Source organism: Podarcis pityusensis (assembly GCF_964106645.2).
Source record: "Podarcis pityusensis genome assembly, chromosome: 3".
NCBI classification, from domain to species: domain Eukaryota; kingdom Metazoa; phylum Chordata; class Lepidosauria; order Squamata; family Lacertidae; genus Podarcis; species Podarcis pityusensis.
In genome coordinates, this window is record NC_138026.1 from 40930744 (window position 1) to 40951477 (window position 20734).

The 20734-nt window shown below is 42.0% G+C and overlaps 1 protein-coding gene and 1 long non-coding RNA gene across 6 annotated transcripts in view; one reads left to right on the forward strand and one right to left on the reverse strand.

Annotated features, from left to right (window-relative positions):
• LOC308473333 overlaps positions 1-5169 on the forward strand; it is a 62235-nt gene extending 57066 nt beyond the window's left edge. For 2 of the 4 annotated variants that reach the window (XR_013984040.1, XR_013984041.1), the window contains one exon: positions 5040-5169. This is a non-coding gene — a long non-coding RNA (uncharacterized lncRNA). The remainder of the gene's footprint in view (positions 1-5039) is intronic. The other 2 variants (XR_013984042.1, XR_013984043.1) reach the window with 2 other exon arrangements.
• The window catches only part of UBE3D (ubiquitin protein ligase E3D), a 50893-nt gene that overhangs the window by 27717 nt on the left and 2442 nt on the right, over positions 1-20734 (reverse strand). For both annotated transcript variants that reach the window (XM_080998738.1, XM_080998737.1), the window contains exons 2-8: positions 20263-20462; positions 16915-17005; positions 13119-13353; positions 9939-10008; positions 8709-8778; positions 6591-6699; positions 5016-5185 (exon numbers count right to left, since the gene is read on the reverse strand). In XM_080998738.1, the coding sequence (XP_080854864.1) occupies positions 5016-5185; positions 6591-6699; positions 8709-8778; positions 9939-10008; positions 13119-13353; positions 16915-17005; positions 20263-20462 (945 nt within the window). The remainder of the gene's footprint in view (positions 1-5015; positions 5186-6590; positions 6700-8708; positions 8779-9938; positions 10009-13118; positions 13354-16914; positions 17006-20262; positions 20463-20734) is intronic.

Here is a 20734-nt window from a genome sequence, read left to right on the forward strand (position 1 = left end):
GAGCATCTAATTCTGTCTTTTGAGTACATAATGTTTCAGGAGATCAGTTATGCCTTTCAATGGATTAAGAGCTTGATATATGAAATCCACAATAATATTTCAAATTACAGAAAGTGATTACTAACTGCGGGGAGATATACAAACACCAAGAACAACAAAAAGCCCACACTCCCATTTTAATAAGGTATCTCAATAATAACGGGCAATAAATGTAAGATTTGTCATTGAGTTTTATGGTACACAGTACTGCAGAAAATGGGTCTCTGGAAGCAGCTTCATTATGGGCAAATAGCTGTGCAGTGAAAGAGACAAGTTTGATGGCCAGGGCCCCACTTCCTTCATTATGCAGCTACAGAATACCCATTATTAAACAGATCTTTTTTTTCCATATACTTGCAGTGTATAAACCATTGGTGCACAACATGTGACCCTCCAGATGTTATTAGACTCCAACACCCATCAGCTCTAGTCAGCAAGGATGATGGGTAGAATGATGGCAAGGGATTATGGGTACTGTAGTCCAGCAACATCTGAAAGGTCACATGTTTACCATAACTGGTTTCATTTGTGTACCTCCATGAGTTGGACACAAAAGAGTGGTTGCTAGTTAAAGTACAAAATGAGTCAAAGCAACCAATGCTATCCAAGCTAGGGCCGAGCCAGTAAGAAGTAGTTTATTATGTCACCACTTTCAGAAATCTTTTAATGGATCACTGCTAAAAGAACAACAAATGTTTGCCTGTCTAGTAAGCATGGCCCCGAACAACCTCCCTGATTGGCTGACATAATTCAGGAACCCCTGTACTCACCTGTAATGAATGACTCACTTTGAATAGGTATTCAAGATCGAAGGTTTAGAAACTCAAGTGAGACCAATTTCCATAAAAACATACAAGAAACTTTATTAAAATAAAACTCTGTAAAAAGGAAAATAACAAAACTTAGCTTGCTAATTGACTGAAACACTTACGCATAAATCTTAGTAGGGTGAGCAACAAAGCAAAATACTGTACTTTTCTGTGTATAAGACAAGGCTTTTTTTTTACTAAAAATTAACGTTAAAAAGGGGGGAGTCTTATACATGGGGGCAATCTCCCCCCATTTTCTTAATTTTGAGTCCCCCCAAATAGGGGGCATGTTATACACAGAAAAATACGCTATCTTCTAAGGTCCAAACAGTCGCTGATCGTCCATGCTGAGAGCTTCTTATGCTCACTGCAGCCCAGGTTTTAAGGGAACACTGACTATGTGTGTTCACCCCTTCTGCCCAACGAAATAAGTATGTGTCTCTAATTACCATTCAACACTGGCCTTGAGGTCTTAATGAGAGGCATCTGTGTTTAGGCTTATTCCAGGGATTCAAACAAATTCCCATGTAACCCGCAAGCTAATCTTAAAGGACTATATCACCACATCACCTAAACCAGATTAATTCATTTAAGTGATCCCAGGTGTAATTGATTAACTAGTACAGCCTTCCCCGAAGCTTGTACTATCCAGATTTTGGACTCCCAATTCCCACCTCCCAAGCCACATGGATGATGGTCAGAGATAACATGTTGTGGTGCAACAAAATCCAAAGGGCACCAAGTTGAGGAAACTCAAGCTAGTGTCTTAACATTGTTATCTTCACTACATGATTCTTCATTAGCCAAGATAATTATGAGGGAAAGAAAAGCACTAAGAAAGTGGAAATGGTGTAACTTAATTAAAGCAACGACCCCCTCAGAGAATGATCTGAAGGCACATGCTGTAGTTTTACTTCTAAAGCCAATCAACTCTGAACCAAAGAACGACCTCAGTGCAGAATTGCCTGGCAACTATATGTCAGCTATTCTGAGCTCTTTGGGGGAAGAACAGGGTATAAGGGACTGATACAAGTTTAAGAAGTGAGGCAGCTTTGCTCCTAATACAGTTCCATGAGCAGACTTGAGTCTAAAGCAAATACACATTGATGAGTGTGCTGAACATTGATGACGTGTGTTTACAATCTATATCTGTGGGCATCAGTGAAAGGAACACAAGAGCAAACTCAGAATAATCTGCATGTGAACATGAGTCACTTGGCCCAACCTGCCCATGCTTCTAAACACACTATTTGGATGTTAAGTCCAACCAACTTCAAATGGAGTTTACTTCTGAGAGCAGGTGCTAAAGATTGTGCTCCAAGACTATTACGGATAAAGATAATCCACGGAAGTCCCCAAGCTACCCAAAAGCAGCTTCAACAGCCAAGTAAACACTTCTATGAGGCAGAAGCTAAGAACTGAGAGCAAATGTAAATTACCCAGAAGTACTGGGCCGAGATCCAAAGAGCCTGCTGCACGATAGAAAATAAATTGTTGTGGTGGGACCAAACTTTACCTCATACTGCTTTTTTGTTTTGATTTTTGCATAGCTCGGAGCAATATTCTGGTGTTGCTCAGATGTCCTCAGTTGGATACGGATAGGGAGTACAACAGATAGCTAACCTATTATACTGCAACTGAGCTCTACCAAAATACAGCCGACAAAGAAAGAGGAACGAGAATATAGCTTTATATGCTACCATGCTCAAGTGTACTCTGTATGACTGAAAATAAAATTTTAAATGGTTTTAAAGCTAAACCTTCCTTAAAATGATTAAGCAATCAGGTTTTCAATTTGGGTTTCTTGGTTTTAACAGCAAAAAACTTAAAGGTCACACACACACACAAAAACCAATCAAGAACAAACTGATGATTCAGTTCACCAGCTTCTATACCGGAGGACTTAAGATTCTATTTTAGAAGGGAGTGAAGCCCAAAGCAAGTGATTAAATGTATCTCGAGTAAAGGCACTCAAAAAACAAAGAAGTGGTTTGTCTCAGTTTCTTTGTATCACAGTTTTTGCCTTCGGCCCTATCCAAACAAGCTGGGAAAAATATTGATGATGTTTGTATCCTGTCTTTCCCAAAAAGAGCTTGTGAACATGGAGTTTATTTTAGACTTGTACTGTAGGATAACCTGAGAGTGTGTGAATGTCCAAAACCACTTGCTGAGCTTCAATGACTAAGTCAGGATTTGAATACGAGTTTCCCATATTGAACCTCATCACTCTAGTCTAACCGCATGCTAGTTACACCACGGTAGCCTCCTGCCTTATGTCCTCATTCAGTCTCTCAGAGGAGACAAAAATGCCCTTGCTATTATGCGGTCTGTGCATCAAGAGACTTGCCCATCTGTTTAAAATTATGAAAAAAGGAAGCCATTCAGCACCGCACCGCATATTCTACACAAGCTTCTTTCAAAATGTCCCTTAAAGTTTTAAAAGAGCGAACAAATGAGCTAGAAAGTACTTAATCCAGGGTATGGAGTGCAGGTGGTGTGTTTTTAAAAGAAAACCCTGTCAACCAACAGTCCTACAAATTTAAAGGCACCCCATTGCATCTGCTGCTTCAAAAGCTACAAAAGCATTAGCATGTAAATTGGTTCTTTACCACAAAAAAGCATTAGCTCTGCTTCAACCCTACTGACCTATTGAAATGCAGGTCTGTTTTTGCTGCCTTGTGCTGTTCCTTTGGCTCTCCTACAGGATACCAAAGCTTTGCTTTCTAAACTGGCTCCCCACAGTTCTCCCTTACTGCTGTAGGCAGGTTCTCTGACCAGCAAGGGCTGGCTAACCAATAGCTAACTACTGTTGACCAGCACCTGATCATATATACACTTCTTCTGGCCCCTCTAGTCCAATCCCGGCCAATCACACTGTCTAACTAAGAATTCTAAACCTGCAGCCACCAATCAGAATATAGAATCATAGAGTTGTAGAGTTGGAAGGGATCACGAGGGTCGTCTAGTCTAACTCCGGCAATGCAGGAACCTTCTGCCCAATGTAGGGCTCAAACCCATAACCCTGAGACTAAGAGCCTCATGCTCTACCAACTGAGCCATGAACTGTGGTTCGAATACTTTCTATCCTTCATTTGCACACAGAGAGTTCTATCTCCAACCCCTCTTCAGCTGTCAGTTAAGGTCCCTAAGTGACGGTTAAACCAACTTTCACCTGACCAGGCAGACGACTTCCCTCACCAAACACATTACAAATGTACATTGTACATTACACACTACTCACTAAAACACTGTTTAAGCAAATAAGATTTCTTTACCCTTAGACATAAATATCAGTACATATGTGCATGAAGTCATTCCCACCTTTATTCTCCCTGGCTACTTTTAAGTCTAAGAACGCCGCTTCCATTTATGGGAATTATTCATGAAAAATGAAGTTGTCCCACCTGTACAAAATTCCTTGCTGAAGAAAATACATTTGGAATCATTAAAACATGTGGAGGTGAATGACTATAACTTCAAAGAGAAACTATGTTTCTTTTACATTGAGAATATATGGAAGGAATCGCCCTTATCAGAAAAAATGTTCATGTGCCAGCTAAATGCATGGACCTTTAGAGAACATGGCTGTGTGAATAATGATGCTGATGATGATGATAATTTACTACTTACAACCCGCTCATCTGGCTGGGACTCCCCAGCCACTCTGAGTGGCTCCCAAAAGAATATTAAAATAATGGTGGCAAGGGGTAAAGCTAGCCCTCACATGACCTTAAGGCATTTGGGGGGGGGGTGAACAGATGTTTTATAACCTCATACTGCTTATATATTGCAAAATAAAAGCCAGGATCAGGAAGCCAACAGATGAAAAAGTAAGCACACTAAAGAAGCCCATATTCCTTAACAGGGCAAGTACTAAAACAATTAAATTCTGCTCTATCATCAGTTAAAGCCATCAGCAGAATATAGACAGATATCCTCATACCGCAATTATACCCACACTGTATTATATAAAATAGTGCAATATCTTGTTTTGTAGTCAAACACTACGATGACTTTGCTTCACCCCATTTCAAATAGGTGAAATAAAACCTTTCTGTATTAGAATTCACTGGCTTAAATAAAAACACTGGCGATTTGAACAATGGCAATAAAATAATAACCTGCTACGGTGTTTTAATAGAAGCGACATAAACAGCAGGTACTTACTCCTTATTTCTGCTTTTCACACAGGGATGGTAAAGGACTTTGATAGCCTTCTGACTCTTTAACGGCCTCAAATCAGACAACATATCATGTTCAAACACTGTAAAAATATTACTGCAGGCCAGTGTTCCTGAAGATTCCACCAGCAGCGTGTCAGAATTTAGTAGCCACATCTGTGAATGAAGAGACAAACCTACAAGTTGTGGGTTTTGTTTTTTTTTTAAAAAAAGGGGTGGGGTGGGGGTCCAGTCCATTTAAGAACATAAGAGCAGCCCAGCTGGGTCAGACGAAAGCCCAGTTAGGCCAGCTCCTGTTCTCATGGTGGCCAGCCGGATGCCTACAGGGAGCCCACAAGAAGAGCATGAACACAACAGCATTCTTCCCACTCATGCTGCCTGTCAACTGGCATTCAGTGGCATCATGACCAGCAGCCATTCATAGTCTTGTCCTCCACAAATTTGTCTAATCCCAATTTAAAGCTGTCCAAGTTAATGGCCATTGCTACATCTAGTGGCAGCAAATTCCATAGTTTCAAGAACACGCTGTGTGAAGAACTGCTTCTTTATGTCTGTTCTGAATCTTCTAGCATTCAGCTTCACTGGATAACCCCAGTTTCTAGTACTATGAGGGAGCAAAACTTCTCTCTAACTACTTTCTCCACACCATGTATAATCTTATAGAGTTTTCTCGTGCCTGGCCCCACCCTGCCCTCACCTACTCACCTTTCTTCAATTAAGAAGTCCCAAACACTGTAAGCTTTCCTCATAGGAAAGTTGCTCCAGGACTCCTTGAACAATCGGGCTGCCCTCTTGCTATGTTCATTTCACTGACTGGTTAACTTTTTTGCATACACAGACAGAAGCACACTTATAAACATGGAGTTAAAGGGCAATGAAACTTCAAATCCAACATTCCCATGATTATGATTCATGTGTACCTAGAAGTAAGTCCTACAAAGTTAAATGGAATTTACTTCAGGTATGTGTATTTATAGTTTATTATTTGTTTATAGACAGCTTCTCATCACCAAAGTAGTTGGGCCCTATGGCTGCAGCCCTAGATCCCAAATCTAGGAAACTGCCCATGCAAATCCTGTTCATTTACCATAGAAGACAAATTCTGGAAGTGCTGTAACAATGGACATTCCATGGCAAAGGTGAATGAAGTCCTGACTTCCCCTACACAATGCAATTGTGCCAATAATTTCAATTGCATTTTGGAATTTCTGTAACTGCAACTACAATTCAACCCTACATATCTACTCGCCCCTTAAAGAGGAACAGTGGCACTGAATGCAGTCTGCCCAGAAGTAAATCCCATTCAGTTCAATGGGACTTACTCTCAGGTAAGCAGGCATAGGGTTGCAGCCTTTGAGTGCAATCCTATGGACAGTTAACTGGGATTAACTGTCCCTCAGATCTACTTCTGAGTAGACTGTGCATCAGACTGCACTGTTAACTGTTAGAAGAATTAACAAAGTCTGCTTAGCAAGGGTGAGCAAGCTAAACAGCATGGAAAGATTTGGAGCCAAGTCGTAGGATATCACAGTATGAAAAAGTTAACAGGTCTGCAACTTACCAAGATGTAGGTTGTCCCATCAGTTCCTTGTATGCTGAACCTAAATGTGCTTCTAGCAAAAGAAAGCTCTTCAAGGCACTGGGCAACAACACTTTGTATAAAGGGAGACCTGTTTTTTGAAAAGCAAAGATAGCTTAATCATGACTGCCATTGCATGAAAAGCAAATGAGTACATAAAAAGAGAGAAAAAAAATCAGGGCAAGGCTTGTTGAAAAATGAGACATTTGCATTTTCCAGTGCCATTGTTACCTATGGAAGAGGTACCTTTCAGCCCCAATCACACAAAAATATTTAGTAGGGCTTTGGACAGCAGAAACAGCAAGAGTAGTAAAAAAAAGACATGGAAGTATCATCAAAGCATGAAGAATGCAAAGGGCAGGAATAAAACAGTGTCCTGTTCAAGATGCCTTGTTGAGGTAAAACTGGCCCATTAACTATTCTGCAATACAGAAACAAAAGCAGTTTGGAGTTCTTTACATGTAGTAATCAACCAGATTTCTGTACCTTCTTCCTTAGCAATGATTCCCCACCCCCACTATACAATAAAATGTCACACCTGATCTAATACAGTACTGTATCCCAGAAGGTTCAAGGCAAAGGGATTGCACTTAATGAAAATAATCCCCAGCATCTTATAATGTGAGCCTGACTGTATGTACATGCCAGACCTCAACCCTGTCTAAAAGAGCTTATGGCCCTTTTCAGGACTAACATATAAACACAAATCTCTATTGTCTCTTCAGCATATCCTTATTCTCTCCTATCTCTAAATTTCTGACTCGTGGCATAGTGCATACACAACATGTGCTGAAAAATCTTCCACCTCCATAAAGAGAGAAACCAATCCATATAATCGTCATCACAATGCAAGGTAGTTGCAGCACTTTATGGTAGTTGCAGCACAGGTACAGCTGATGAAATTTGTTCAAAAATGTTTTATTTAAAAGCCATCCCTCCAATTAAAAAAAGGAAGAAAGCTCTAATTGAAACTGATTGCTGTGCAGGTTAGAAAAAGATGGTCAAGTATCAGCTTGTAATTGGCAATTATATGTTTCATGGCAGAAATTAATTACAGCAACTTTTAAGTTTGCATAATTTGCCACTGATTAACCCTAAAACTTGCTACAACAGCAAACCAATGCTCAGGCTGGGGAATATTAATACTGTTGTAAGCACATCATAAACTGGGATGTTACAAGGGCATTGCAAGGATGATAATAGTGGTTTTCAAGGGCAGGGTAACCAGTAGGAATACCAGGGAAAGCAGTCAGGGGAGGAAATGCAAGTATTAACTGTTTCGGTAACATTGTGAATCTGGCTTTGCACTATGCCTTATAATGATAGTGTAGAACAGGTGTGGGAAAACCCCTTTGGCCCTTCAGATGTTGCTGAACTCCAACTCCAACTATCGTTGGCCATTGGCCATGCCTGCTAATGGGAATTGCAGTTAAGCAACATCTGGAAGGCTAAAGGTCTCCACACCTGGTGTAGCAGGATGATAAGCCAAGAGAATACAGTAGATTAGTGTGTGACCTGAACATCATCTATAAGGAAGATACATGGAGAGGAAACACATGTGCCAAAAGAGTGCATTCAACAGCTGAAGTCCAATCTAAGAGCTTGAGTAGCACACAAACGACCCAAGCCATAATGTGTCTAATACCACATATCACATCTGTCTGGGCAAGCAGAGGGGAGGATAAAAAATATTCTCTTCTCCTTTGCCCCCTGAATAGATTATCCATACATGATTAGATACAGTTCAGGCTTCTGGAATGGACTTTCGGTTCAAGGAGGAAGAATGCACATTTCCTTCTACTGGGAAGAAATATAAGCACCTTTTTAAAAGTTTGTGATGTTTGGTGGCTACAGAGTACCATAGAAACTGGCACCCCTTAATCAGCCAGATGACTTTTGACTTCAAGAATTCCATTTCCTAATGCCACAGTCTAATTAACACTTCTTAGCAGGAGAAAGAACAGAAAAAGCAAGGAATGCACTTAATTAACACGGTTTCAAATACCATTAAATGTATGTTATATTTCATGAAATGTACAGGAAAAAATGAAACAAAGGCAGAACTGTTGAAAAGTTTAAAAATGCAGAATTCTTTCACACCTTGGTACCATGTCAAAACCTTCTTCAGATGGCTGAACAAACACTTCAGTGAAATAGTATTTTGTGGCACCTAGAAGCAAAAATAATATAAGTATCTGTACTATATTTACCAAATGCAGAATTAATCTCAGAGCTGAAGCCTTACTGAGTCACAGGCGTGGGACAAATAACTAATACATAAACCACACATATACTACAAGGAGAGGGAGTGTATTCAAATGGGAAGGGGCCTTCAGATGTAAACTGCCCTCTTGATCAAAAAATTGCAACCATTTTGAGTCTGTCCATAGATCTGGATCAAGCTTTGCCCACTAAAATTTCATGTCAGACTGCTGGAGTAGGGCTGACTAAAAACAACACATGACAAGCCTGACTGATAAACCACTGTTACCCCTGAGCATTTCAAGTTATTTAAAATATTCACATCCAAACTCTCTAATTTTTCAAGAACACTTTCAACAACAAAAAACAAAGAAGAGAAGAAATCAAAACAGTTATCAAAGCATATTTAAAAATAGTAGCATGTTATATATTTGAAAAGGTCTTAAGTTTCATATATCCTCCCAAGCCAGCAGCTGCTGCAGACACCAGCAGCCATTTGAATTTTTGTAGATTATTTTTATACAAGTCCTGAACCACCTCATGCTCCATGTGATTCTCAACCATTAAAGGGTCTGTAGACCTGTAGTGCTTTACCTTTGCTTGCTTTTCTATTTTTATTTTATTTTAAATGTTTAACTAAGCCACAAATGAACAAATAAGTTACCAAAAAAAAAATACATTAAACTGGAGTTCATTTTGAAATAATTAATTTCATTTCCACACAGGACATTAAATGGGATTACTGGAGCCCAATAGCAGATTGATATTATTAAAAAAACCTATCCCAAACACTGGCCTGCAAACCTCTATGAATAATGGTGATAATGTAACCAAACTTATCTGCACACGCAACTGGGCTTCTCCCCTTCGCTCATCCTCCTGAAAACTCTGCTTACCCCCCAAAAACTGCTCCAGAGTGTTGGAGGACCCTGCAGAGCAGATTTGGGCAGGGCAGGGAGAAGAGAAAACTAGTAGTGTCGTGCCACAGCCCAAGATTTCTATTGTACAAATGGGTGGCCATCACTGGATGTCACACAGTGTTTTTATAACTGGTGCAGCACACAAAAACATCCTCAAGCTGCAAGTGATTGAAACAGCCCAGGGATCCTTTGTTCACATACTCCGTACCTGAGGAGTGAACCTCTCCCAACAATGTCTTGCAGCGTCTGCAAATTACTCTTCTATTTGCCTTTGAATTCTGTAGGGCAAAGAAGCAACATTTACAGACTGAGAGAGACTGACACACAAACACACACACTTGAATTTTTAAAATGTTATGCCGCAATCAAAGCAAAGGGTTAAGTTTATTAACTTCATAGGTTTACTGTTCTAGCCAATGGCCATGACAAACATATGGCAATAGTATTAATAAAACAGAACATACACCCATAATTATAAACCATCATCCATTATGTAAGAAACAGAAGTTACCAGACACACCAACAAACCCAGCTTGATTTCACCTCTGAATCACCACAACAATTTATAGAGATTTTATCGAACTCCTTTATCCTGATTTATTTTGCAGTCAGCGAACAGAGGGTCACTCTGTGTTTTGCGAAGCTATTATTGTCACTCAAAAGAAATGGAACTATTTCTGCCTGGTGCACCTGCTTGCTTGTGTGAACAAAGGTTTCAGAAAGCTGTCTCTTGGGTCTCTATATAAGGGGCAGGCTAAGAGATAATGAGTGATGTCTTCCACCTGAGGTTGACCACAAATACAAAGACTTCTGGGCACAGGACCTTGTTGTAGTGGCCAAGTTAAGTCTATTGAAACAACTTCACTCAAACTTTTGATTGCATTTTGCATCCCAGAACAAATGGCTTCATTTTGATTTCAAACCTCAGTTATCGTATTCACATTAAGGGAGACTATTGCCAATCCAGAAAGACTAATCACTCCAGTCAACCTTTTAAAAACTATTGCACTTGGTCCCAGCTGTTACAAATTTGTGTCAGGATCTGGCTTCCTCAACCTCGGCGCTCCAGATGTTTTTGGCCTACAACTCCCATGATCCCTAGCTAGAAGGACCAGTGGTCCAGGATGATGGGAATTGTAGTCTCAAAACATCTGGAGGGCCGAGGTTGAGGAAGCCTGGTCTAGACCACCCCAAAGACAGAACACAAGGGATCAGCTGTTAAACACATTGCAAGCATGGCACATGGGGATATAATTTCTCAGGATGGGATTCACCCAATGCCATCCATCAGAGGGAGGACTTCCACTTGCATATTGGGACTTTCCTCCCTCTCCTTCCCCCACACAACCCCCCCAAATTGGAACAGGAAGGTCAGGAGGACCCCTAGAACGATGCACAGGGGCGGGGAGAGAAAAGGGGGATTGTTCAATATGGCACTGAAATTCTTGTGCAGATTTCATAGAATTTCAAAGAATGGTAGAGTTGGAAGGGGCCCGAAAGATCATTTAGTCCAATTCCCTGCAATGAAGAAATATGCAGCTGTCTCATACGAGGGCTGAACTTGCAACCTTCACATTATCAGCACCATGTTCTAAGCAACGGAAACGTTTGGAAGAGTGCGATGCTGAATTCCACCCACATTGTTTAAGTCTGAAGACTTCTGCATGGGGTTTGACTTAAAAGAGTACTGATGCTGTAACTTAAAATGATCAGGAACATAGGAAGCTTTACACATGAGAAAAGGAGGAGAAGCAATATTTATATAAAGGTAAAGGGACCCCTGACCATTAGGTCCAGTCGTGACCAACTATGGGGATGTGGCGCTCATCTCGCTTTATTGGCTGAGGGAGCTAGTGTACAGCTTCCGGGTCATGTGGCCAGCATGACTAAGCAGCTTCTGGCGAACCAGAGCAGCGCACGGAAATGCCATTTACCTTCCCACCGGAGCGGTACCTATTTATCTACTTGCACTTTGATGTGCTTTCGAACTGCTAGGTTGGCAGGAGCAGGGACCGAGCAATGGCAGCTCACCCCGTCACAGGAATTCGAACTGCCGACCTTCTGATTTGCAAGTCCTAGGCTCTGTGGTTTAACGCACAGCACCACCCATGTCCTAATATTTATATAGCCCTTCCTTAAATATTCAAAGCACTTAAAGGCAGCAATACTAACCCTACAAAGGTGGAAGTAAGCCCCAGTGAATTCAATGAGACTTACTTCTGTGCAGACAAGGCTAGGACTGCAGGAGATTCCAGGTTCAATTGCTACACACCCAATGTATGTTTTCTCTTGCTTAGAAGTACATAAGGTAGTAGAGGAACGAGCTGAGAGTGTTTTCACCGGTTTGGACAAAAGTGGCAATACTTTTTGCCACACAAATTAAATCAATGTATCTTGTGTTGACAACTTTCAGCTCCTGGCAATCTACTCTCTTAATATCTTTTTTGTGCTTCTGCTCCAAAAGGTCCTTGACATAGTCAGGAAGAAAATACTTCCCCCTAGAGACAGCTGCTAGAATGCTGTGTGACCTCAGGGTGTTTAAAAATTGTATTAAACGATGATTTGCAGAAGAGATGCCATGTGCTGGGTCCAGACAGAAAGAGAGAGGAAGAGAGAGGAAAGGTGGTGGGGGAGAGAATAAAGAAGGATCGGCTGCTATTTTGGCTTTTTTAACACACAAGTGCATACTTCAACAGCTCATTATTTCAAAATGTATTGCATGTCGAGTGTCAGAAGAATGAGTGAACTGCTCCACTGAAAAGTACTGCTTCAGGTGATGTGGAAGAGCCGTCCTATGGTGCGCTCTCTCTCTCTCTCTCTCTCTCTCTCTCTCTCTCTCTCTGTGTGTGTGTGATGGTTGCTTCAAACATTACTTTAATATTACTTTTTAATATTACAATTACCAAGGCAATGTTCACCTGAACATGTGAAAGGCTAAGCCTAGGGATGGAGGCAGAGATTTTGAGATCTTGACAGAATTAGCAGGAAGATCGGAAGGTGCTGTAAACCCTGTGAAACCTTGGCCTGCCAGGGTTTCCAATCACAGGGACAGTTTAAGTACGTTTAATAGAGAGTGCTAATTGCAAAAATACGTAAAGAGAAGCTGGTTGCCTGTGCCTGTTTTCATTGCTGATACTAGGGAAACAAACCTGGGCTCTTATGCATGCTCTCTAATAGCTCAGTTGCTTAAGAGGATGGTGCTGATAACACCAAGGTCGCAGGTTCAATCCCCATAAGGGACAGCTGCATATTCCTGCATTGCAGATGGTTGGACTAGATGATCCTCAGGGTTCCTTCCAACTCAGATCTATGATTCTACCAATCCTCTAACAATCAAAACAAATGTCAAGTGTGCACTTGTCCATTATTATTTCTCCAGTGTACTCACCAGGACAGAGCCACTGCTTCTAGAAGGAGCACCCAGGGATTCTGAATGCAGGATTTCAGAACTTGGCCCAGTTGGCTCACTTCCTGAACTAATCAGGAAATAATTGTGCCCAAGGAAACAGTCTCCATTTTGTGGCCGAAGCATGCTGTCGTTGAAGGGGTTGGGGTGACAACACCATTCCTCCACCAAATCACCCCAGTTCTCACCAGGAAGGGAAAGAACTCTGAGAAATGTCCTGAAAGGGATGAAAGTGAAAGGGTTAGTTGTTATGACACAGACCAATTAGTGTATGGACAAGTCATTTTGATAAAGCAGGAGTCATCATGATGCCATCCAGATGTTGTTGGTCTACAAGCTGGCCTGGGCTGATGTTAGTTGGACTCCAACAACATCTGGAAGGTCACAGGTACCCCAACTCTGCCCTTGGCTAACACAGTTCAAGAAAGGCGAGATTGCCTATATAGGTTAGTAAGTAGATTCTGGATGGGAGTCACCTTCACTCCTGAAGGAAATGTTAATAGAAGAAAAAAAGCTCTTTTTTAACATGGGCAGAAGAACATACTGGTCAAAAGCTTAGAGATTAAGAAAACATTCTGGAAATGGTGGAGGCATTGCTGTGGGGAATTCAGTAGACTTAACATTATTTTATTTTTCCTTCAAAAGTGCTGCTTAATATGGTCATGCAGGTAAGTGTATACAAAAACTAAAAATAAAGAAAAAACTTGACAGTCTGAGGAAGTTGGGAGGATAGGGTGGGAGAGAAAAATAAATTAAACTTCATTAGCTCTTTCATAGTCAATAGGTGCCTTCTGAAATATTACATATTCTGGGTTGTATTTAATATAACACTTAAGTGAATGAACATCAGAGCAAATATATCTTCCCCTGCCTCCCTTCACATGCCTCCAAAATCTGTCTGGGGTTTCCCCCAACCCTCCAGAGCAGTTGGGAATGGCACGGGGCAAGGAGAGGGGGGACTTACGCTACCACAAAAAATAGTGGAATACCACCCATTAATTCCAGCAGTGCCAACTGCACTATTAGGAGCTTATTTTGTTTTGTTTTTTCTTCTTCTTCAGAGTCTTGCAAAAACCCATAAATCCAGTCTGACCAGTGACCAGGGGGTGGTGATGTAATGTAAACATTGCAAGAAATGGCAGTTCTCTCATACCACTTCTGACACTCTGATCTTGTGCTAAAGGAAAAAGATTGCCTCCCCATGCCCACCCAATGCTAAGCCATGGTTGAAACAATCATGGCTTAAAACTACATGCCACTGAACAGTCTTAGATTTCATGCAACACAGATTGAGCCTGGCAAGAATGCAATTATTTGGCTGATATTCAGGGAGGAGTTAATGGGACAGTGTCTGGAGCAGAACTACCCGTGCCCCCGCCATCCTCTGCCTGATGAGCGTCTACATAATAAGTTAGGTAGATGTTAATGACACATATCAAACCAGACTCATATCAGACCTAAGAATGTACCTTATAGGTATACCAACACACACACACACACACACAAATATAAAAGGCAGAGTGTGATAGTTACAAAACATTAATTTCAGTGTCTTGTTTAAGACTTGCTTCTGCAGTCTTGTGTAGCTTCTTTATTTTTGCAAAAAAGCATTTACAAATCCATTTCTGTCAGACAGTAAAATAAAGCAAAAGGCACTCAATCCTGTGGATGTGCTTGGAACCTGGAGCAATATATTTCCCTAGCTTAATAACCAAGTCTTCTGTGTATGCTAGAAAAATAATACTCAACACAAAATGTAATGCAGTAAGCTGAAGCTTAAACAGATGACACCTGCATTTCATTTTTCAGCGTACCCGCACTGCAAATGTGCAGTGATATTTGGGATTAATGAGGAAGGGTCAACGTCAGAAAAGTTAGCAGAGGAAAATTAGTTTAAATGCCACTTGGCTCAGATCTCAGAAAGCTACTGAATGGCAGAAGCAATACCATGAAAAGCATTGTTCTCTCCCCTGCCAGCCATGTGCCAAAGCAGCCTTGGTCGTACCCGATTAGGGAAAACCAGCCATGGCCTCTCAGCAAGCTATATGGGAGGAAGAAAGAAAGAAATCTCTCTCTCACTACCGTGATAACCAAGAGAGCGTGGAACATAGGTCACATCCATAACGTACATTTTAAGCATGGTTATTCTTCCCCCAATAATCCTGAGAACTGCAATTTGTTAAGGGTGCTGTGAGTTGTTAGGAGATCCCTATTCCCTTTGCAGAGCAACAATTCCCAGAATTCCCTGGGAAGAAGGATTGTTGGGCCACCCTGAGAACTGTGGTTCTGTGAGGGGGACAGACGTATCCTAACAACTCACAGGACTCTTCACAAACTACAGTTCCCTGGGTTCTTTGGGGGAAGCCATGGTTGTTCAAAGTGGTATAAAGGTAAAGGTAAAGGGACCCCTGACCATTAGGTCCAGTCGTGACCGACTCTGGGGTTGCGGCGCTCATCTCGCTTTATTGGCCGATGGAGCCGGCATTTGTCCGCAGACAGCGTCCGGGTCATGTGGCCAGCATGACTAAGCCGCTTCTGGCAAACTAGAGCAGTGCACGGAAACACTTTTACCTTCCTGCCGGAGCGGTACCTATCTATCTACTTGCACTTTGACATGCTTTCAAACTGCTAGGTTGGCAGGAGCAGGGACCGAGCAACGGGAGCTCACCCCGTTGCGGGGATTCGAACCGCCAACCTTCTGATCGGCAAGTTCTAGGCTCTGTGGTTTAACCCGCAGCGCCACCCGCGTCCGTTTAAAGTGGTATAATTGTGTTTAAATGTATAGGGCAGATGTGGGCACACACAGGTAGTAAACAGAGCAATACATGGGACTGCAATGGCCCATGACTAAAAAACCAAAGAGGAGAAGTATTCCAATAAGCACCGTTGTTGAGGTCAACTAAAAATCACAAAACAGCCAGCTAGCTTTCCAGAGCTGTTCCTTAGGTGTGAAAACACGATTTGCTTATTTTGAAACCTTAATAGCCTGCTCTTCAGCCAGAAGGCTCTCAGAAAGGTAGAGGATAATTAAAAATGTAACAAACAAAAAGAAATTGTGTTAAAATAAAACAATAAGAGGAGGAGAAGACAGGGAGAACAAGGAACTATTCATAACTGACACAGATTAGAAGGAAAGGTCATAAATTCCTAGATCTCCAAATCTCTGAAGCTGAGTCCTAACATGGGGGGTGAGTAACCTTTTTTCAGTCTGAGGGCCACATTTATTCCTGAGCAACCTTCTTGGGACCACATGCCAGTGGCGGCCAGAGCCATAAAGTGCAAGGAATATAAATTTTACCTTTGTAAATTTGGCTAGTCTCAATTGTCCATCCACCCTCTCTATCGTCTATGTCAGGGTTTCCCAAACTTGGGTCTCCAGCTGTTGTTGGACTACAATTCCCATCATCCCTGACTGCTGGCCTGTTAGTTAGGGATGATGGGAGTTGTAGTCCAAAAAAACTGGAAACCCTGGTCTATGCAGACATGTAACAGGTACTATCAGAATTCAAAGACACATTCTACTCAGGCAAAGATTTGGAGTGCAAAATGGGGCCAGTGGGATGTGGGGAGGGATCCACGAGCCAGAGAAAGAGAGGCTGAAGTTCCCCACCCCTGGCCTAACAACCTAATCCAATAATTTATTTTACCACTACAGCTACATGTTTTCCTGTCCTGATCAGTACAAACTAGTGTTCTCTAGAAGTCTTCACTTGTTCGTTTAAGCTCTATGCAAACCCATTAATCCAGAGGCAAACTGTAATGGGAGTACAGCACTTACCGGTTGTTTATTATGCTCTCGCGGCAAGACTGGCAGTAAAAGGTACAATTCTTTTTGGTTTTAAGGATGTCACCCAGAGCTGGTACCAGTTCTGAAAGAATATTGAATAATGCAATCCACATAACTTTAAGCATTAAAAAGCAAGCAATATTACCATCCAGATTCACCCCAGAAGACATTTAGAAACTGCAGGATGCAGAAGGAAAAATATACCACATTTCAAGTGCAGTGATACCTCGGGTTACATACGCTTCAGGTTACATACGCTTCAGGTTACATACTCCTCTAACCCAGAAATAGTGCTTCAGGTTAAGAACTTTGCTTCAGGATAAGAACAGAAATCGGGCTCCGGCGGCGCAGTGGCAGCAGGAGGCCCCATTAGCTAAAGTGGTGCTTCAGGTTAAGAACAGTTTCAGGTTAAGAACAGACCTCCAGAATGAATTAAGTACTTAACCCGAGGTACCACTGTAGTTCAAACCTATCATACATGGTACAATGTATGGTGGGCACATATTATTATTGTCATATAACACATAGCGGGCTGAAAATGACAAGGTTACCGTATTTTTCGTTCTATAGGATGCACCGGCCCATAGGACGCACCTCGTTTTTTGGGGGGGGGGAATGAATAAAAAAAATTATTCCCCCCCCCGCCGCGGCTGCCGCCCCAAGCCTCGCGCGCTCGGCGGGACCTCCCACCGGGCGCGCCAGGCTTGCAGACACTCGCCCGAAGCACGGGGAGCCCTCCGGAGGGTTCCCCGTGCTTCGGGCGACAGGCTGCTGCCCCAAGCCTCGCGCGCTCGGCGGGACCTCCTGCCGGGCGCGCAAGGCTTGCGGACACTCGCCGGGGCTGCAGGCTGCTGCCTGCAAGCCTTGTGAGCCCGTGGGAACTCCCACCGGGCTTGCAAGGCTTGCGGATAGCTTCCTGAAGCCTGGAGAGCGAGAGGGGTCGGTGCGCACCGATGCCTCTCGCTCTCCAGGCTTCAGCGAAAGCCTGCATTCGCTCCATAGGACGCACACACATTTCCCCTTCATTTTTGGAGGGGAAAAAGTGCGTCCTATGGAGCGAAAAATACGGTAATAGCCCAGCAAGCTTGTAGCAGGGATGAACCAGAGTACGACATCTGGAGCCTTGTAGTTTAGAGGAAAGGCGAGTAAGAGAAGACACGATAAAATTATGCATGGTGCAGAGAAAGTGGACAGAGAAAAGTTTTTCTTCTTCTCTCATAAACCTAGAACGTGGGCTCCTGTAGCTGCATGCTTGAAGACTCAGGACAGACAAAAGAAAGCACTCATAAAAGAAAGGCGCATAGCAGAACCATGGAATTCGCTCCCACAAGAGGTAGTGATGGCCACCACTTTGGATGGTTTTAAAAGAGGACTGTATAAGTTCATTGAGGATAAGGCCACCAATGGCTACTAGCCACAGTGGCTACTTTCCACCTTCAGTGTTGGAGGTGGCATGCCTCTGAATGCCAGTTGCTGAGAATCACAGGGTGTGTGTGGGGGGTGAATGCTGGCACTCAGGTTCTGCTTGTGAGCATCTGCTAGGCTACTATAAGAACAGGGTGCTGGAACAAGATGGATCCTTGTCCTGATCCAGCAGGTTTCTTATGTTCAGATCTGGCTTGTCGTCCACGCATTCAGCTATAGTAAAATACCTTTCTGTATTTTCTACCCAAGAGCATTCTGTCTGTGTTCCTTACTGCTACTTAGATAAATACATGAATCTGATATTTGGAACATTTTGTAAGTAAAGCATTTTAAACTTACTTAACAGTGTGTAGTCTGTTCATTGAAAGTGGAGTAGAAAGAGAGGAGTGTTGTTTACAAGTGGACTAAATGGGATAAAAGGGTCTAACCTATATTCCGCAACATGCAGCTGCTTGACTTTTGTAAAAGTAAACTTTGCTACTGGGGCTCTCTCCTGCTGGAGAGCAAGTTTAGCCCTGCGTTTTGAATCCAGACACCCAGCCAGTTCTTTTGTTATCTACCCCACGTATGTGGGTCACCAGGATTATTTTTGTGGGCCTTGTTAAAATGGAAGCTACTTAAAACATATCCCACTAATATACAACCAACTAACAAGATACTGTATTTTTCTGTGTATAAGACTAGGGGGTTTTTTTACTTTAAAATTATGTGAAAAACTGTGGGTCGTCTTATACACGGGGCAATCTATCCCCTATTTTTTAAATCGGAGTCCCTAAAAATAGGGGGCATCTTATACATGGGGGCATCTTATACACACACTGTCAGAAGTAATCTGCCACCCCAGGAAGCTGTAAAAATAAGCGCCACTCCAGTCAAACAGCAACATAACATATTTTTAGTCATACCAGGAAGACTTCTAAATGTACATGGATTAAAAAATGTAAAAATTAAAATAGTTCCCAATAATATTCAATATGCAACGGCTACCACCACAAAATTATATCAGCAATGCAAAATCCACACTTACATGAAAGTAACATTCCAAAGCTGAATACGCTTACTTACAGTACATCCTATTCATTTAAGGGAGACTTACTCCTAGATAGGTGGGTATAGAATTTCAGCCTAAATCCCATGGATTTCAGTGGGACTAAGCTAAACTTAACTATGGGAATGTACTGTAGCCAACATTACTGAAGGAAAATAAAAATAATTCAAAGACATGGGGCATTGTGAACTGACAAAATTTCAGAAACAGCATTCTGTTCAACTTAGCGAAACACACAATCTGAGTGCAGACTTACATCTCAAAAGGACTCAAAAAACTAGGCAAGCTAATAGAAAATTCTTATTTTAATCTTGCAATGCTACTTTGCCATGCATTCATTCTGCCTGTGAAGGGAGGTTTGTTACTAACTTTTGTTTTCATTAGGACACAGCAAAGGGAATAAATCCAGTTAAATCCAAGCTGGAGTTAACGAAAGAAAAAAAGGGAATCTGCCCACACTGTGAAGTCAGTTCAGGCAAATCTCACGGCTAAAAGTTAAACCATCCCCACATCTGACATTTCTTTTTTGGTTCAATTGCCGTTTTTCTTGAAAACATACTTAATCCTTCACAATAAAAAAAATCCTTCCAGTAGCACCTTTAAGACCAACTAAGTTAGTTCTTGGTATGAGCTTTCGTGTGCAAGCACACTTCTTCAGATACCAAGTGTGCTTGCACACGAAAGCTCATACCAAGAACTAACTTAGTTGGTCTTAAAGGTGCTACTGGAAGGATTTTTTTTATTTTGACTATGGCAGACCAACACGGCTACCTATCTGTAACTTAATCCTTCACAGTTTGATCTACTTGCTTTACAACTTTAGGCAAAACGCTGATGTTAAAAATACATATATAAGTCATTCTTACTTGTATTATTGACACCTGCTTGAACTAGCAGTCTCATATGTAAGCCATCCCCAAGCACATACTGCAGTCCTCGACAGGAAGAAGGAACAATCCTGACCTCTGGTGGAAGGTTGATGGTCTTGCAGTGTTCATCATTTTTTAGCTCTACCAAGGACGGCATCACGGTAATATCCATGGGCCAGCTTTCTGGCTTTAGTTGGCTGAAGATGATTAAGAGAGACCGATTATTTTCCACTCAAAGCAGATTTTCAAGGACAAACTGATAGGCCTGGGAAAGCCTGGTTTTTTTATATGCCTTACATAAATGTACACAATGCAAATTAAAAAGAAGAAAGCAACCACACACAATGTCTAACATTAACTGGGCAGACTGCCCCTTCCTCTTCTAACCCCACCTCCAGGCCATGCCATTCTCACATCTGCTTCAGGGTGTTCCCAGAGGACATTTGAGGGGCAAGCAGAGGGGAGGGGG